At 39.0% G+C, this 19,542-nt stretch overlaps 2 protein-coding genes across 3 annotated transcripts in view; both read left to right on the forward strand.

The window, feature by feature from the left end:
* Positions 1 to 19,400, forward strand: part of LOC149110238 (uncharacterized) — a 154,326-nt gene extending 134,926 nt beyond the window's left edge. The window contains exons 1-2 of one of the 2 annotated variants that reach the window (XM_089292934.1): positions 15,813 to 16,936; positions 17,207 to 19,400. In XM_089292934.1, coding sequence (XP_089149060.1) covers positions 15,863 to 16,936; positions 17,207 to 19,198 — 3,066 coding nt within the window. In that variant the 5' untranslated portion in view covers positions 15,813 to 15,862 and the 3' untranslated portion in view covers positions 19,199 to 19,400. Of the gene's footprint in view, positions 1 to 15,812; positions 16,937 to 17,206 lie in introns of those variants that run through there. The other variant, XM_089292933.1, reaches the window with a different exon arrangement.
* Positions 2,819 to 7,236, forward strand: LOC110055271 (putative skeletal organic matrix protein 5). Its single transcript, XM_020761651.2, has 4 exons — positions 2,819 to 3,176; positions 5,407 to 5,558; positions 6,340 to 6,466; positions 6,627 to 7,236. The coding sequence occupies exons 1-4, from the start codon at positions 3,150 to 3,152 to the stop codon at positions 7,134 to 7,136; spliced, it is 816 nt and encodes a 271-aa protein (XP_020617310.2). The 5' UTR covers positions 2,819 to 3,149; the 3' UTR covers positions 7,137 to 7,236.
* Positions 19,401 to 19,542: the final 142 nt, after the last annotated feature.

Here is a 19,542-nt window from a genome sequence, read left to right on the forward strand (position 1 = left end):
AACCCTGCGATGGACTAGCATCCCATCCAGGGGGGAGTAGAAATACTCCTAGTCGCTTCATGTTACAGAAACCGGGATAAGCTCCGGCCTGATGTGCCACTTGGCTCGCATGCAGACTTTACCTTTTACAACAATGGTAATTAATTTCTAATATTTATGTTAACTATAGAGAAAATCAGTTAATCGTTAATCGTAAAAAAAGGCAAAAATAATGTTAATCTTTACCAGCATAAAACGCACCACCACATTGACACCCTCTATGAAGGGTTTGGACAATAACTCAGTGTTAATAGATCATTTTGTATTAGAGCGTTTTTCAACTGAGTGTTGTAAAACCAAAACTAAACTAATTACTTTCTATTAGACTACTCAGTCAATCTCAAACCGTAGTAAATTCAAAACCAAAACCAAAGTAATTGTCGTATTACTTTCGACACTCAGTTGAAAACCCCTCTAGTCACAGTACTTGTAATTGTTAGCTTCTGTGGTGTTTCTTAAGGAGTTTTTATGGCTGCTAGTAAGAATATTATTTCTGGGTTTGGCAAATTTAATTTTGGCTTACGATGTATTGTGAGATCTTCATCGAGCACGACATCTATACTACCTTCTCTGCTTAATTGAGTTAGTGCTTTTTTTTTTTCAATAAAATCCGACGGCGAGACACTGAATTGTCACAGAACGAAGCAAAACAGGTTTTTATCTTCTCTATCAAAATCTGGAGCAGTTGCAGAATGCCCCGCCGATTCAAGCTACGCCAAGCAGCTAGTTTTACCTGTTCACTTGATCGTTTCTTCATTTTTTGAAAGAGAGTTGAACAGTGAGGGATTACTCTAAAAGCCTTTCATACAGTTTTTTCCTGTCTTTTTATCAATGTCATTGAATTACTGCATAACAAAAGAACATATTTGTGACATGCGCTTTTCATTTCTTCGCTCGTCAGTGTTTAAGCGACGGTCATCGAATGGTCGGCGAACGGGTTTCCTTCTTACACCAATATCATCTATATCCTAGACTGTGGATTTTTGCTGGTAGAGCTTTGGTAACATAAATTGACAAAGTGTACAAGCTCGTTAGTTTTATTCCACCTTTTCGCTGAAGAGTTCGATTCTGAAGATTATGACGCGCTGTCGTCTGTCAATGCGGCTTTCACTCGTCGTGTTTGTTCTTTGGGGAACTTGTTATTATTGGCCTACAGTTACGACACAAGGTAAGCAAATTGCTGCTATTCTTTATTTTATTTGGTTCAGTCTAACACCTTTAAACACTTAAGCCAAAACCATTTTATAACAACCTTTCACATCCCACACAAGAAAGCAATATGTTCGGCGTTACCGGCAGTCAAAATTTTATTATATAAGTCTTATTGATTTATTTTCATGTCATCAGCTATATTTCGTATAATGTGAATTCTGACGCAGCTGGTGAGATTGCATTTTCAGACTTTTAGTTAAAACTTTCTACAGACGCCGTCGCACTGGATAAATGAAGGGGTGAAATTTAAATATTTCTCGACCATTTCTCGAAATTATTCTACCGCTATTTTCAATAAAAACAGCAATAAATTGCTCTCTCGTTGATCGTAAGTCAACAAATATAATGGGTCAGCCTTAGAGGACTCTCAGCATGACAGATCACAGCTATTGACCGCAAATCCTCTAATATCAAAGACCTTGCCATTCGTAACTATTATTGTTTTCCAATTTAGTGTTTGTTTTTCGCCTTTTTCTTTTTTTTTTTTTTTTTTTTCGCATGACTGGTTGGAGAAAAAATTATTTTTTAACAGACATAAAAAAAGATTATTTATCCGACAATTTCTGTTGTATACGAAAAAGAAAAAATAGTATATATATATATATATATATATATATATATATATATATATATATAGATAGATAGATAGATAGATAGATAGATAGATATATATTTCAAATAGGAAACACATGCGAGCTCAAGCTGTGACCAACGCTAAGTATAAATATAAAAGACAGTGCACCATATAAAGTAAACATTCCTAAAAATATTAATTAAGCTTTCGATGAACGAAAAAAATATTATCATAATTCAACTTGGGGATAAATCAGGTAAGCTACATCCATATCCTTTACGAGCCTGCAGCATTCGTTTTCAAAACTTTTAAATGACTCTGCATGCATTTTCATTACCGACGAGTAAGGCTGCCTGATTGTTGACAGTCTGTCCTTTTTGTTTTGTTTTGTTTAGTTTTGGGTTTTTTTTTTGTTTTTTTTTTATTTTGTTTTTGTTGTTGTTGTTGTTGTTTTTTTTGGGGGGGGGGTGGTTTCTTTTTTTTTGTTTTTTGTTTTTGTTTTTTTTTCTAGAAAACTATCTCAACTCCTGATTTTCCTTAGTTTTGTTTCGTTTTGTTTTTATGTCCCAGATTGAGTGTCCTTTCCTGTGGATAACGTAGATCATTCCTATTCTTGAGTATTTAGAATTTTTTTTTTTTAATTTTGCATTATAAATTTATTACTATTACTTAATCATTGGCAAACGTCTAAGATGTTTACAAAACTCCTTTCATCCAAATTATCGAATCAGTCTCGCATTTTGATTCGGTCCTTACCTATGATCAATTGGAGAACAGATGCATAGCTGACATCATTAACATTTTGTTAGCAGATTCCATTTTCCGTTTGTCTGTTCAGTAAGGAGACGTCAAATGTGGTAAGAAAATCACTGACACACTTGGCTATCCCCTTGTGTGCCACGTTTTGTTTGTTTGTTTTGTTTTGTTTTGTTTTGTTTTGTTTTGTTTGTTTTTGTCTTTTTGTCTTACCACATTTTGATGTCATTTGTGATCGGTTACTGAAATTACGCGCGGCAACTTGGAATCTATTTGTTTAACTGTTGTTATTACTCTCGCAACAGGAATATGCCTTTCCAAAACCGGGCCTACAGATCCTCAGTCATCTAAACAGCGCCTCTTTACAAAACATGAGTTCCATTATCTGAATGTCCGCAGAGTTGGAACATTAACGGCACACGACGAGTTTGAATGCACCCTAGAATGCCTCAAGAATCCCCTTTGTCTATCTCTAAACACTGCGGCCTCCAGACGACCAGATGAAAAATTTTGGTGCGAGCTGCTTTCTTCCGATAAACATAGTAATGCTAAGGACTACGCGGAAAACATGAGTTCGCATCACTTTTCTAATATGGTATGGTTTCCCGTTATTTTGTCTCCAATGTTTGTATTTTGCTGGTCATGAAGTATGACTATGATGAAGTCCCGGCCAAACGATCGCAACATTTCAATGCAACGTATCGCAACATTGTTGGGAGCAAATTGTTGCGTGCGTTTGGCCACCCTTTTGCGATGTGTTGCGACATCTAAATGAACGAATGAATGAATGAATGAATCAATGAATCAATGAATCAATGAATCAATGAATCAATGAATCAATGAATCAATGAATCAATGAATCAATGAATCAATGAATCAATGAATCAATGAATCAATGAATCAATGAATCAATGAATCAATGAATCAATGAATCAATGAATCAATGAATCAATGAATCAATGAATCAATGAATCAATGAATCAATGAATCAATGAATCAATGAATCAATGAATCAATGAATCAATGAATCAATGAATCAATGAATCAATGAATCAATGAATCAATGAATCAATGAATCAATGAATCAATGAATCAATGAATCAATGAATCAATGAATCAATGAATCAATGAATCAATGAATCAATGAATCAATGAATCAATGAATCAATGAATCAATGAATCAATGAATCAATGAATCAATGAATCAATGAATCAATGAATCAATGAATCAATGAATCAATGAATCAATGAATCAATGAATCAATGAATCAATGAATCAATGAATCAATGAATCAATGAATCAATGAATCAATGAATCAATGAATCAATGAATCAATGAATCAATGAATCAATGAATCAATGAATCAATGAATCAATGAATCAATGAATCAATGAATCAATGAATCAATGAATCAATGAATCAATGAATCAATGAATCAATGAATCAATGAATCAATGAATCAATGAATCAATGAATCAATGAATCAATGAATCAATGAATCAATGAATCAATGAATCAATGAATCAATGAATCAATGAATCAATGAATCAATGAATCAATGAATCAATGAATCAATGAATCAATGAATCAATGAATCAATGAATCAATGAATCAATGAATCAATGAATCAATGAATCAATGAATCAATGAATCAATGAATCAATGAATCAATGAATCAATGAATCAATGAATCAATGAATCAATGAATCAATGAATCAATGAATCAATGAATCAATGAATCAATGAATGAGATTTTTTTTTATATAGACGAACGTTTCCGAACATTTTCTGAAGCTTGCCGAATATAACCGAGGATAACCGAAGACTGCCCAAGACTTCTGAAGAAGATTTGAAGAAGTTTCGATTATACATCTACAGGGAGAAAAATGGTATCTTCACATGTGCGGATAAATTTGATATCCTCACATGTGGGGATATCGTTTTTATCAATTTGAAATCGCTACCACTCGGTATACCGCTAGCTTTCATATAATAGAAAGAAATACATTACATGTAAGACTTTCTATTTACTGGCTTACATATTTGTCGTGTGGGAGGAGTTCGATGGAGGGAACCATTTATTGCTGCTTCTCTTAAAGAAGTCTATGGATTCTGTAGTACGAAGTTCCTTGGGGAGATCGTTCCATAGATCGAGAGAAACTCTGCAGTACCCGAATCTAGGCTTCAGGCAGTCATTTCTTGGTTTCGATAGATGCAGTTTTTGAGTGGCGTCGCAGAGGTCAAGGGGCAGAATTTTTGGATTAAGCATTTTTTTTCCACATGTTGGGTCAGTGTTGACTCAATTTTGAGAATGGTACTGTACTCGTTTGGCCAGGTTCATCATGCATGCCCGGGCATGCACACTAGTTCGATTTTCAACAACCAATATGTCTAACAGGTCGCAACTGGCTAGCCAAACGCGCGCGACATGTTGCACCCAACAATGTCGAATTGAATTGTGGCGATCGTTTGGCCGGGGCTTGAAATGCTTTTTTTAGAGGCAGAAATTATGAGACAAGCCAGGGCGTGTCTTTTTCCCTCTAGCCTGGGTAGCTGGCAAAATTTCCCGAGTGCTCTTTTAGCGACTGAGCTTCTAACAAAAGCAGGCAAGCTACGTGGAGAATAGTGAGTAATCAGCGTGGCTTCGCCGCTCTCGAAAATCTTATTGGGGCCTCAGTTCCTACCATCCCGCCGGAACGAAACACCCGGACATGAAATCTCGCCAGCTGTGAGGGCTATTCTCATCTAAATAATAGTATATTGCTCGTAAACCTGAAACCTTTTTTTTTTTTGAAATTTATGTAACTGTTTGTTCTTATTTCAGCCACCTTGTTTTTCATCGCCGTGTCAAAACGGAGGTACGTGCGTGCCGAATTATAAAGACGGAACGTTTGAATGCCGCTGTCGAAACGGTTTGGTGGGAAAATATTGCGAAAAAAGTGCAGAATCGTGCAAAGAGGTTTATGACGTACACAAGTGAGTAGTCATACTGATAATGCCGTAAGCCAGCACTTTTTAAGGGGTTTTGGATGGGGTGGGAAGGGGGTGTTTATAAGCGGAATATGAAAACCGTTTCGAAATGAGCCACCGCAGCGTTGATGGAAATGCATTTATAAGGGGGATTCTTCTCAACTACCAATTCATCATGAATTTGTTGCTATGGAAGGTTTCTAACGGTCATATTTTGAGGACCAGACCTCCCAATGATAAGCTTTTTGCACAGGTTTGTTCCACTAAAGACTCCTGCAAAATTTTCAAGTCACGGCCATATTTGACCAGTCATGTGACCAGGATAGAAAAAATCCTAAAGCTTTAAAGCCATCTAAATCCAAAAATTTACTTCCGGTTGAGTTGGAAACCACGGGAGATTTGACCTGGGACTAGCCAGGCTCGATCTGTGACGTCAAAACCAGAACGTAGGTCTTCCTATTTCTAGAACCAAAAAAAAATAGAAACGAAAACAATAAGTGAAATATACTAGTAATTAGGCAATCAAGCGTTAATGTTTTTTTCGATTTCCACATCGCAATCTCATGAAGATTCCATCAAGCAAATCATCTGTCATGTACACTTTCAATATAAGACTGACGTGGTAAGCTGTGAAAGAAACTATTTATGTTCTCATAGAATGAGAATGTACTTATTCTCCGCTGGGGGGTCCCTAGTTGCCTTACAATCCACCCTCAAAGTTGATTTTTGTTATGATTGTCCAATTCCTCAATTGTTGATCTAATCTTGCACATCTCAAATTCAGCAGGTCAAACGCCAGTCTATTGGTTACGCTCTGTCTTGGCCAGACGCCAATTTCTGTTCTCTGTCACATGGGAGATTTTGGATGTGGAGATGGAGGATGGACACCGGTCATGAAGATTGACGGCAACAAGGTAGGACAATAAATCGACCATTTTATTATTCTCAGAAGATTATGCTGTCAAAATTACTAGGATATCGGCTGGTATACCGTGATTGAGGAATGATGCAACTTTGAGAAAATGATAATATTGAACAGATAAATAAATTTCCTTTATTGTCGTTATTTGCAAGGATACCTTTCATTATAACTCGAGATTCTGGAGCAATTTAGAAGAGTACAATCTTCCTGGAGGCATGACTGGCTTTGACGTACAAGAGACCAAGCTACCAACCTACTGGAACACATCCTTCTCAAAAATCTGTCTTGGAATGAAGATCGGCCAACAGATCAAGTTTGTTGTCATTACCAAGCAGACCAACTCTCTTTATTCACTGCTCGCGGACGGGCAATTCCGTTCTACCTCACTGGGTCGTAACACGTGGAAGACGCTGATAGGTTCCCAGGCCTCTTTCCAACCTAACTGTAACAACGAAGGGTTCAACGCGTTTTGTACCGTTAAAAGCATAAGGATCGGTATCCTTGGTAACAACGAAAATGACTGCAACACCTGCGACTCTAGAATTGGATTTGGTGCAGACAATTCTCTTGGTGACTCCAACACGTGTGGAAACGTAGCATTACATGGAGGAGATAACGGCGACCAAAACATCAGGGCCATGGGTTACATCTTGGTGCAATGACAAAAAACTGACCACTTAATATTAATTTTTCTTATCCAGAAAATACAAACCTTCTTGTTAAGATTCAGCGACTATGAGCTATGGGGTCGGAGGGACGGGGGCGGCGGTTTTGTTTTACCTGCCCTGCCGGCTTTTCTTTCTTCGGTCATTTCTTCTTTTTTCATAGTATATTTCAATCAGTAACGTTTTGGTTCAAGCATGTTGGTCTGATGTGACCACTGCCAAAATTTGGAATTTGCACATTTTTTGCCAATTTTTTTCCTCACCAAAAACTAAAAATATTTTAATTCGCTCTAGAGGGAGCCGACCCAAAGTATGGAAAAGTAGACGGTATCCATGAGGTCAAAAAGAAAAACATTTATTTAAATGAAACTCGACTCGACCACGATACAATCCAAACTCGCATGTTTCAACGAAAATGATATACATTTAACATTTTCTAAAGCGGAAATGGAAATGTTGATCAGTGTCACAGTTTTTTTGAAAACAGTTAACGATGTCTAACCCCCAAACGTAAAGGGTCAAAGACATTTGATAAAAATAAAATCCGCGTCGGAATACACAGTTTTCATTTCAATGATTATTTTCCTAGTGTCGATGGTAGGTGGCCGATACGAGGGTCTCAACAGGTCAGTAACCATCAACCGTCGAATGACCAAAAACTATTTATTATTCGACTAAAATTCAGACACTTGAATGTTTTTTAGCCCTGAATGCATTTAGAATTCGAGATTGTGAGCATGTCAGATTATAGAAAGGCATTTCTAAGAGTTTTTACACGGCTTTTTTGTATTTTTCAATGGCTTTGGATCCACCGGGAAAGGTGTTGATCTCAAACATTATAGAAACTTTTGTATGTGATGTCAGTGATAACGGCGTCGCTTGATTTGGATACGCAAGAATTATTTACATTGTAACGTACAATTGTGCAGATACTTCAAGTATTTAAATGACAAATTTGGTATTTAAGTCAATCTTAGTGACCACTTTTACAGTTATTACAGCACTTTTAAGTATACTAAGGTTAGGGTAGTGACGTCAGCGTTCATTGGTCATCGCACAGTACTCATTGGTGAAAAAAGACGGTGTTTCATCAATGTTTTCAAAATATCAACTAAGAAAACCAGCGAAAATACTTTTCAACACGAGATTCATGGTTCTGTTTCGTAATATATTATTTCACAAAAGTCACGTCACAGCACGCTGCCAGGTAATATAACGGTACTCACTTAACTCAGTGTAAAAGAGTTGACTTTAAAACAATTCTTAATAATCATGATGGAATGTGAGTACCGTGCTTGCAGAGCTCAAAATTAAGCTTTCCCAGCAATAAAGGTGTGTTTCACTTTGACATGTCTTAAATGTGAGTTTTTGGAAATAAGTAAGCAGGTTTTAAGGTTTTAAAGTGAGTACTGTTCTGAGTACTGTTGAGTTATGCAAATAAGAAGTGACCAACTCATTGTCCACAGCACTAAAAAATGTCACACATATTGTTTCGTACATAAATAAAGGTAAATGACTTTTCCAATGGCTGGAAACAGCTTTCTGATATTTCGTTCGGCTCTCTTTGGACGAAATTATAGTTTACGATGCTCGCTCACTGCATGTATCACATATGCATTTTACCGATGATTTCGACATTTGACATTTCCGCGCAACTTCCCGGGGAGAAACTTTTCTGTTTTTCTTTTAAAAAAAGGGCTTTTGCTCGCTGTTCGACAGAAATCCTTGTCATATGCACCATAATCTATATTGCCTTACGCTCGTTGCTGCCTTGAGCGTTAACCGTGTTTGTCCTTTCAAATACCGCACGCGCGAGTATGAGATAGAACAAATTCCGATTTACACCAAGCGTTTGCGCTGGGAAAAATTGAAAAAATATATATATATAATCTCTAATAAGCCATAAAATAGCTCACAAATAGTAATTTTATTACGATCTATTCACAGAATCGTGAAAAAACACATTTAGACTGTGAAAAACCACTGAAAAGTGACATTAAATTTCTCAACTTTTGCGCGCACGCCAAACGCGAATACAATTTCACCTGCCTAACCTCGCCCTCCCTTCTACATATTATGTTGAAAACTAGTAACTGATTACAAAGACATTAATTTTGTTTTATTTATAATTCACAACTAAAAAATAGAAGGGGCTCTCTTTCAAAACTACCAATCAACTGTAAACATAAATAAGCACGAACAACTTAGAACTGACTTAAATATGCCTCATAACACATACCAGATGGTCTTATAAAAATACTACCTCATTTCCACTCTTCTCGCGTTTGGAATCGATCATGCCTACTGTTTCATTTCATTGTGCGTTTTTCTTGTTCTCGTCTCTGCTAACCAACGCCAACTGTTCTTCAGGTAAGTTTTTCGCTTGTTGCGTGATATTTATGCTTAAAAGCAGGCGTTGCTATTTTAACATAACATGTCTGTTTAGAAAGAAATATTAATGATACAAGGCTACAAAGTGATAATGGCCTGCTTATATGGAATGAAAGTATGAGTAAGTAAACGATATCCGGTATGTGTTTTTTCCACTTGTATTTCCTGTGAAAAAATATGCAGGTCTCAGTCTAAAAGCAGCGGGAAAAGCTAAATTGTTGTTAACTAAATATTTGGAAGGACTCTTCTTTTTCTGACTTTTCGATGAAGGTCTACAGGGAACCAAATAAAAGTAACTGCAGAAGCCTTGAAAACAGCTGTCAACAACAAAAGCCCAGTAAAACAAGAACGCTTGGTTTATCGTACTTGTAAGGAAAGCAATTTATTTTATTTTCTCTATTATTATTTACTTACCAACCATGAGACAAAATGTTAATTTCCAAATATCGGCTAAATTTCAGAACGATGCTGTTAACTTTAATTGCCCCCGCGGCAGGGTTTTGGCCCGGAGACCAAACCTCGAGGAGCATTAATCAATAATATATCCTCGCGTGTACAGAAGTAATATATTGCTAGTATCTGTAGAAGGACGAAATCGATCCCGATTTGACGAAACTAGGCAGCACGGTTGTCCCGGTTCATTTTTCCGTGACCTGCGCTAAGACAATCAATATGGTCTACATGACGATTTTAGCGCAATCAAATAAATTTCGCCTCGAAATGGCGCAGATTCAAGAACAAATTTTAAATGATTTCAAAGTGATCCTGAAGATGGAGTTTGGGAGTAAAACAACTCAGAAACTATTGTATTGTAAGTAATTGGGAAAGTAGTTTTCGAAATTATTTCGAAATTTGAAGCGAGAATTCTAGCTGAACAATCGCGCGTGTCGCTTCGTACCGGTTCGAGACAACAGAGAGCTTTAGATTTGAGTAAGAGTACGAGTTTTGACCGCGCGAGATCTGGACGTGGGGGAAGGGTGGGCTGGAAAAGCCAGGCCAGGATTATTCTCTTCAGCACTTTTCCGGCGGTTGATAACAACATGATGCCTCTCCAGTTCTTACAATTCTTTAGGTCTCCCTTTTTTGGTAGTTTGATCAAGTAGCCTTCTTTCCAGTCGTCCGGTAGTTCATTCGTTTCCCACACGCGGCCATTTTTCATTGGTCAGGAGATTTCCATTGTTGACAGACTAGAACACAACCCGCAATCTGATAAGACATAACAAATGCCTCGCGATAAAACAGCATTACGCTTTTGGTTTTCGGCATAATGTCTATTTTACGTGTATATGATGTTTGATAAAATCGCTTTTATCGCCATTAAAAAATTGTCAGTGTCAGTGTCAGTGTCATTTCATTTGCTGGTTTATTTAGTATTGGCAGGTTTACAGGTGAAATGAGTTTAGACAAGGCCACAAAATATGATTCTGTCACCTTACAAGGGTTCTGTATAGAATTTCCGGCAAGTACGCTATGTCATCAAGAAAAGGAAGTTCTCCCAAGCATTCCTTTTTTTTAATCTTACGGAGAGACTCAGGTTTTGCGGTTCGCACAGGTGAAGCGATATACAAGCCCAGACAAAGAGTTGTCTTTTTGAAAAGCTCGTATTTTTCGCGGCAACAAATAACAAAAAATATTCATATTTCTAAGGATTAAAGTGGAAATTTTCTTCAATATCCTGTGGCAGGAGGATGTATTAAAGTCTGCTTTTGCAAGTTGCTTTATTTGTCAAGTTAATTTTGTTCTTCCGATGTTCCTCGACTTAACCAAATAAACAATTAATCAAAGCATGTAAAGAAGTTGATTTTCTGCTATTTTTTTTTTTCTGTCTTACCGTCACAACCAAAAAGCGAAGGAAACTTAACATTAGCAAATTAGCAAAGTGCTGACGACTTCTTTTCATTCTGCACAACATCATTTCCACCCTTCTCGCGCTACCGTTTCATTCTATCATGTTTTCTTCTTGCTCTCTTTTCTGATGACCGAGGCCAACTGTTCTGTTTATAGTTACATTCTATATTCATATAACTTTGTAAGGCCAACCCTTTTTCCAGAGATCGATGACAGCATTAGAAACTGAAATCGAGGAGGTCAAAAGACAAAGATTTATTAGAATGAAACTCGACAGTCAACAACCAACCATTTTGCGCTCCTTTTAGATGCCGCGATGTTAGCTATATTATTCACATTTTAAGTACCTAAGATCGATTTTTTTTTGTTTGTTTTAGGATTTTGTTGTTGTTGTTGTTGTTGTTGTTTTTTTTTTTTTGACCTTTTCATTTATGTGCATTTGAGCCCCACCTATCTAAACAGGAAGGTAGAAAAGCCCTGTAGTTGGCTGTTCTATGAGAATAAGTCTGTTTCTGCTCAGTAGCTTTATTTATAAAATAAACGTTGCCCTTCTTATGATCTCGTTTTGATGTTGTTCCAACCAAATGCACACAACACGTCAGTGGCCCCACCTGTTTCTCATGAAATTGATTTTCTTCGACGTTTCCCATTTTACACCATGACAACCGCAAAACAGAAACTTTGGTAAAGCAAATTCGCCTCAACTTTCATAAAACATTATTATTTTTTGCGACTTTCGTATATTTTTCACTTGTCTCGCAAGTTGGCTGCTCTCCACATCATATTCCAAATAAATGCTCACGACTTGACATTTTAGTTAAATTTCATAGGCCTAATGTAGGGTCTCATTTGACTTCTCCATTTGTACACATTTGAACCCTGCATAAATGAAATTACCTCTTTGATAATATGTCGACCATGCATCTCGTTCGTGCGGAAAAACAAAGAGCGACCAAATAATGTTGCGCTCACTTGCAGTTCTCCCTTGACTCGGAGAGAAAATGTTGGTCGCATAACAGCAATTTATTTTTCAGAAATTAAGGTAATTACGTTTGAAACTCCTGATTGCGATTGATAAATGGAAGTCACGTTTTTGCTTCTTCACCGACGGCAAGCAACACAAAGCGCCCGAACTTGACATGATTACCCTTAGCAATTATGGACCGCGGTCACACATGACATGGTTAACCGTGACCCTAGGTGTCCTTGACATGATTATTGTATAACCTGCAGCTAAGTGACATCACAGGCGCTGATTTGGAAAGCTCACTGTACGTTTTCGACCAAGCAGAAAAGAGATAGTGAGTTCAATGTATAATGAATAAAGTAAATGTTAGTCCTCCCATGTTAGTGGTTTGATGTTGTTCCAACTATATACAAACAAGAAGTCAGCGACACCACCGGTTTGTCAACAAATTTAATTTATTTTCTACCATATTTTCGTTCCTACCTTGACAATCGCTAAACAGGACCTTTTAAAGCGGCTTAGCAAATTGGGTAAAACTGAACATTAAAAAAGTGACTTTCGTTTCCCGCAACTTGAACCAGAATTACACTCTCCAACTCAATCAGCTAAATATATATTCTTCAAATTGAACGCTTTTTTCACAAGTCTCCCAAGTCAGCTGCTCTCCACATTATCTTTCATATAAATGATGACGACTTAACCTTGTAGTTAAGAGTGGATGTCTCTAAAAATCAAAGAAAAATAAAAAAATCGCGGACATGGTCAAAAATTCGTTTCGTCCCATTTTTTGTCTACAGGTAGCTATAGGTACTAGCTAAAGTGAAATGAGGTTAGTTTGTGTAAATATTCATTTTGACGGGAATAAACCGTAATGAATTGCATGATCGAAAATGAGTGCGTGCGAGCTCGAAATTATGTAGTTTTCAGGCCGTCCTTAGATGAACTAAAATGCGACAGCAGGAATTCTCAAGTTATAAATATATACAGTTGGCCTTCCTTTACCAAGATATACTGATATTTTTTGTATCGTGTCCTTCCTGATGAAACCACGGGTTAATTACCAGAGGACGTCTTCGCTATTTTTAGTTCACGTCAAACCCGGCCTAATATATTGTGGCAAAAATGCATGTGGTAGTGTCTCAAAATTTCCAGCAATACTATCACGAGGGCTTATGAGGTAGGTCTTCAAATTTTTCGTTTCATTTTTCTGGTATCTTCTACTGTTTCAATATACCAACCAACCAAACTTCGGTAAAATTGCAAATGGCGCCATATTGAAATGAACAACATCAACATTGCAGTGACACAAGCAAAGCATTGTTTGAGTCGCAGCCGCACTTAGCTTGTTATGTTTGCTTTGACATCAATAGTTCCTTACCTTAGAAATCTTTTATAGGCCCTTATTATGCTGCTTGGAAGATACTTTCGAAATACTGTCCTCTGCAAGTTGGTGTAAAAGGGGCCGACCGGCGCACTCACTGAAGCCACTGAGCCGGTGATGGGTAAACTTTAACAGTTACTTGTTGTTGTCATTTTCTATAGCGTGTCGCCAGCCAGTTTCGTTTAGTCTACTTTGATCCTAATTTCGGCTTTTTTGACGTCCCACACACGAAAGATCCTGTACAACACGGCAGGCACCGCTAGCGATTTGCACAGGTTCCTGTCTGCGTGTCGACTGCGTGACATGTGATAATCTGTCACGTAACGAGATCAACTAACAGTACATTCTGCCTCACGAATAAAATCCAAACAAATATATTGCCGTCATGAACAAAAAAGATACAGCAAAGAAACAGACTTTACAAAATGTCACAAATTTAAAACGTACAGTGAAAACTTTATGGAACGAAAATAACGATTCAATTTTCCCACGGGAAACAAATGTAACCAGTTAACGAAAGTAAACAAAAAGCAAAAGCGTAATAATCGTCGGTGAAAGTAATAAGGATAACGGTTGCTTAGACTCCAGCAGAAAAAAAATGTCTTGTTCTTTCCTTGATATTGTTGGTGGCGTTTGTGGTGCAGAGGAACGCGCAAGGCATCCGTCCACTCAGACAGTATCGCTGTCATCGTGCAGCAAGGATATCAGAAGCCACAAGCGTTTTTACAGTTCTCAGGTGTTGAGACAGAGATAGGACTTCTCTTAGCAAGAGGCGGGATTTTCGTGAAGCCCGTCAATTTTTCGGAAATGACTGTTTGCCCGTTGCATCGATCAAGCCTTGGAATCGGATGGAGAAGAACTAGTAGATTATGTTCTGTGCCTCAGGATGTCTCCGGTCACAAAAAGGAATCTGAAAAAGTACCCGCAGCAGAAAGGGGAATTAGTTTGCAGCACTCAATACAAATTTTTGAGCTTACGAAAAACCTCGTACCCGTCGGATCCGGTAAGCGATTACAATGTTTATTCTCACTTTATGCAAGGATAAACATCCGTATAGCTTCTCATTTCACGCAGGGTACTTGGCGGGAATCACAAACTTCATATCCTTAATTCAAATCACTTCACTGCCGCGTAAAGTAACGCTAAGTTTAACAGCAAAATTATTTTTATGTCTCACGAGTTTTCAGGATTTTTGCAAATACTTTTACGTCGGAACCTTGTTCAAACACAGGCATTTACTCAACATTTTCACCTTCTTCAAGACTTAATCAAAAGGGGAACACTCGAATTGAAATATTTTACAGATATTAGAATTCCTTCCAACAATGCTCGGAAAAAAGGAAAGGAACGTAAAAGACTGACTTGTGACAAGGTAAAATATAGATTGCGTAATCAATTTGAGGTTTGTGGGGCTTTTTTCCTGGGCTAGGTTTGTTCTTTTGCCACATTCAGAGCTATTTGTTCAAGGGGGATGTGTAAAGTAGAAAAGAATAAAGTAATCCTTTCTCTCCAAATATTAAAGGAATTTGTGTACGATGTCGACAGTCCCTGGCAAAAACAAAAAATCATTTAGAATCGCAGGACTTGGGTGCCACAGGAGGTGTGGAAAACATCACAGAAGGTCTATGTGGTCTAAGCTTGGTGAGTTTCTTCAAAGTGTTTATGAAAAATTTCCATCCAATATAGTTAATGAAAGTGAAAAACCTTAACGCGTTCTCTGAATTCTCCCTCTCTCCGCCCTTTTCAGGGGTTCAACCCATGCGGGAGAAGGGCGTGTCGAGGATAACTTGCATGCGCATCCTCAAAACGGCGCCATTGCCGCCCGTCAACGACTGGGCAAGACATGCATGGCACAAGAATTGGAAAAGCGTGTCCTGCCCGGACAGCCAATCACATCCCAAAATATAGCCAAATAATAAAGGCTTTAAATTAATATATGGCTTCTCAACTTTTTTTCTAAATGTTCCAAATGGAAAATAATACTGAGTAGTAACTGGATGAAGATATCAGAATAGATTACCAGTCAATTAAATTAATTATCGACTATTACTTTCCAGCTCGCGTGCGACTTGCGCTTTTATACACGACACCCTGCGCTTGCACACGGTTGATCTCATTTCGAAGCCATCCAAAGCAATGTGTTCACTTTTTTGTCAGGTTGATGAACAAGCGAGTGACTTTGATATTCCTGCCATTACTTGTCCTGTAACTGTTGGTGATGAATCTCTGCCAGAAGGTTCCACATCCAGACGGCAGAGCCTTTATTTTCCGCAGGAAGATTCCGAAGAGATTGATGAAGGCTTCAGTCTAGACAACGAGTCCCAGAAGCAGCTTAATCGCTTCTTACAGCTTCGAGACGTCAGTCCAGTACGTCACACGTTATCAGTGCCGTGGAATACAGCGCACGAGCGTACTAAACGCAGATACCTACGGAAAGCTCAGCAATGTATATCTGCAATGCTTGATGTTCTGGCACCTGAAAATTCGCAAGAACTGTGGACGGAGCTTTGTGATCGTCATGCTGTAAGCAGAGAGAGTCAGGTTGTGGTCGAAGGTAGAAGTGAAAAAGAGACGGAGCTTCTTAGTGCATTTGCTGAGAGCTACTTGAACGCGCAACATTGGAGCACCAGACGACAAATACTCTCTTTGATGGCAGATAAGTTATCCCTTAAGGAGATGAGAGAGTTTATTCCAACCGTTACTAGCTATCGCTACAACATTGCCCGACGCCACAGGCTGTTACATGGAAGAGCTGCTCCTCTTCCAAACCAGGAGAAAAAGAGAATGAGAATTGAACCTGTAAAATTAGAACATTTTGTTTCTTTCATAACGAGTCCACACGTAATTCAAGATGTTCCTTTTGGGGAAAAACTTCTGAAATTGTCAACTGGTGAGATCATAAAAACACCCAATGTGATCAGAACAATGATACCAGAGCGCATTGTCCAGCAGTATCAACAATACTGCTGTGAAACCAACTTTGAGCCTATGAGTAAGAGAACCCTACAGAGAGTTTTGGCCGTGTGTTCTTCATCTGTTCGCAAGTCTCTGCAAGGACTTGATAACTTTTCAGCTCAAGGAGCGGAAGCATTTGATCATTTAGAGAAACTCGTAGACAAGCTTGTTGACTGTGGCAAGACTCAACAATGGGCGAGGGAAATTAAGCAGCAACTTCGTTTGTCGAAGCAGTACCTAAAGGGCGACTACAAGGTGGGTGCATATTTTATTATTATGCGTTGTCTTTGCGGAAGTGATGTAGTAGACTTCTTACTATGATATACGGCTACCTTTTTCTTTCTCTCCAAGTCTTTTTTATGCTTAATTCATGAAACAAGAGGTTGCAATTCACTGTAATACGCTTACACACATGTATACAACGCTGAGAATCGGTTAAGTAATCTTTCTGAAATGTCGATGCGCATGCGTTGCTTTGCAAATATGCACTGAATCACGCGGTTGTCATTTTACTTCTTTTTTTAGGTACATGCAGTGGAGGCCTCAGAGGTTCCCGATCATTGTCGAATTTATGCGCTAAGTGATCCAAGCAATGCAGAATTTCGGGGCTCCTGCGACCACCTCCACAATGAGTCATGTGTGCAGTGTTATGAGTTAGAGGAAGTCATGCGTACCATAGAAGATGAGTGTTCAATTGCGCTCTCGTCAGCAGAAGATCAAGCTGACATGCTGCATACTATCAAACAGGCAAGGGATGATATCATTAGCTGGAAAGCCCATCAGCTACGTTCAGTCCACCAAGCTGAGGCGAAGCATTCAGTTTTAGCCAAACTCGACAGCCGATCGGTGCTGTTAGTCCAGGACTGGGCAATGAAATATATGCCCCGAAAATATCGAGAGGCACAGTCAGACTGGTTTGCGAAGCGAGGATTGCCATGGCACATTAGCGTTGCCATAAGACGGTCAGAGGGTTCTGAGCACTTTGAATCGCAAACACTTGTTCACGTATTTCAAAGTTGCGCCCAAGACAGTGTGACTGTGGCTTCGATAATGCTTGACTGCCTCACTACCCTGAGAAAGGAAATTCCAGACCTGGAAATGGCTTATTACAAACAAGATAACGCTGGCTGTTATCACAGCGGAAATTCAATCATCTCAGCTAAGCTGGCCGGTGATGCCGTAGGAGTGGCTGTTGTAAGAAACGACTTCTCGGACCCTCAAGGTGGAAAGGGGGTATGTGATCGCAAAGCAGCAACAATCAAAGGAGACGTTGGAAGGTACGTAAACGAAGGCAATGATGTCATCAACGCTTTACAGCTCAAAACAGTCATTGAATCTGGCCAAGGAACCACAGGAGTGAAAACAAGCTATGTTGCTGCCAAGCCGTCAAGCACCTTTAATATCAAATGGGATGGCATAAGCTTACTCAACAATTTTGAGTACGATGAAACTGGCGTACGAGTGTGGAGAGCATTCAATGTGGGTTCCGGTAAAGTAGTGCCATGGGCAAAGTTCGAAGGAGTCATGAAGCAGCCCGAAAAATTGGAAATCCTAGAACCCCCATCGCAGAATGTAAGTGGCGCACCGCCGTTCAAGATTGTGAGACACCGACATACCAAGAAAAGCTCTGTCAAAGCAGATTTGTCAACTGAAAACGAAAACCAAGATCGAAACAGTATTGGTCAAAATAAGCCAGACGACATGCTTTTCCCGTGTCCAGAGGATGGATGTGTAAAAGCATACAGTCGCTTTGCAAACCTCCAGACACACCTAGATACTGGAAAACACCAAATGATGCTCGAACAGGAAACTCTCTACGATAGAGCTAAAAGAGAATATTCTTCCAAGCTGACGGAGGGATGCAGTCAAATTCCAAACGTTCAAGTTACTGTCCAAGCAAAGAGTGACGCCTTGCTGCCTCTTCCAATGGGTTGGGCCCTGAAGACAATTAAGAAAAAAGTGCGTTTTACAAAGAAACAGACCGAATTCTTAACTGACCAATTTCAAAAAGGGGAGCAAAGTGGACGGAAAAGCGATCCACAGGAAGTTTCGAAAGCAATGAGCTTAGCAAGAGACCAAGCGGGGGAACGCCGATTTCAACCTGATGAAGTCCTCACGTCGCAGCAGATTAGTGGCTTCTTTAGCCGTCTTTCAGCAAAGAAGCGATTAGAAGTTACAGCCGCCGGTAACGAAGCAAAAGCCAGTGACGTCTCAGAAGTGGCCATGGAGAGTTCCGACGAGGACGAAATTTCCGCCGAAGCTGAGAGTCATCTATCTGCTGTGTGTGCGAATGTGATGAGAGATGTGGCTATTCAGCATCCGATTGTATCTTTCGATCTTAACATCTGCGAACTTGTACAAAAACGTACACTCACAACTTTAAGAGTGGATAGGCTAAGAGACATGTGCATCGACCTTGGGCTGGATATTTCTGACATTTCACCTCAGAAGAGGAAAAACCCATACATCGCACGACTCACACAATTAGTCCAGGAGTGTACCTGCACTTCCAAGTAACTGAGCCCTGTACGTTTCACGAATAACTGATCCGCTGATTATAAAACGCGGTGCGTATATAATTTTTAAGAGGGCGTTGCGTGACAGCAGAGTTCTACATATCGCATTTCAGTCACTCGAGCTCGCCGCTGCTGGTGGCATCTCCTCCAATTTGTGTTGACGATTTTCAGTATATTCGAAACTGGCGAGTGCAGAAGGCGCAGAAGGGGTGTAAATGCTCGAATTCATGTTCACTGGATGCGAAGCAAACGTAAACTAACGGCTGTGTGGCAAATTTAACCTGTTGTGTGCAATTCAAATGTTCAACCTGTTGTGTACAGAATTATGCAGAATTATGGCGCGAT

Source organism: Orbicella faveolata, unplaced genomic scaffold (assembly GCF_042242905.1).
Source record: "Orbicella faveolata isolate gen_17 unplaced genomic scaffold, um_ofav_v1 contig_24, whole genome shotgun sequence".
In the NCBI taxonomy this organism is placed as follows: domain Eukaryota; kingdom Metazoa; phylum Cnidaria; class Anthozoa; order Scleractinia; family Merulinidae; genus Orbicella; species Orbicella faveolata.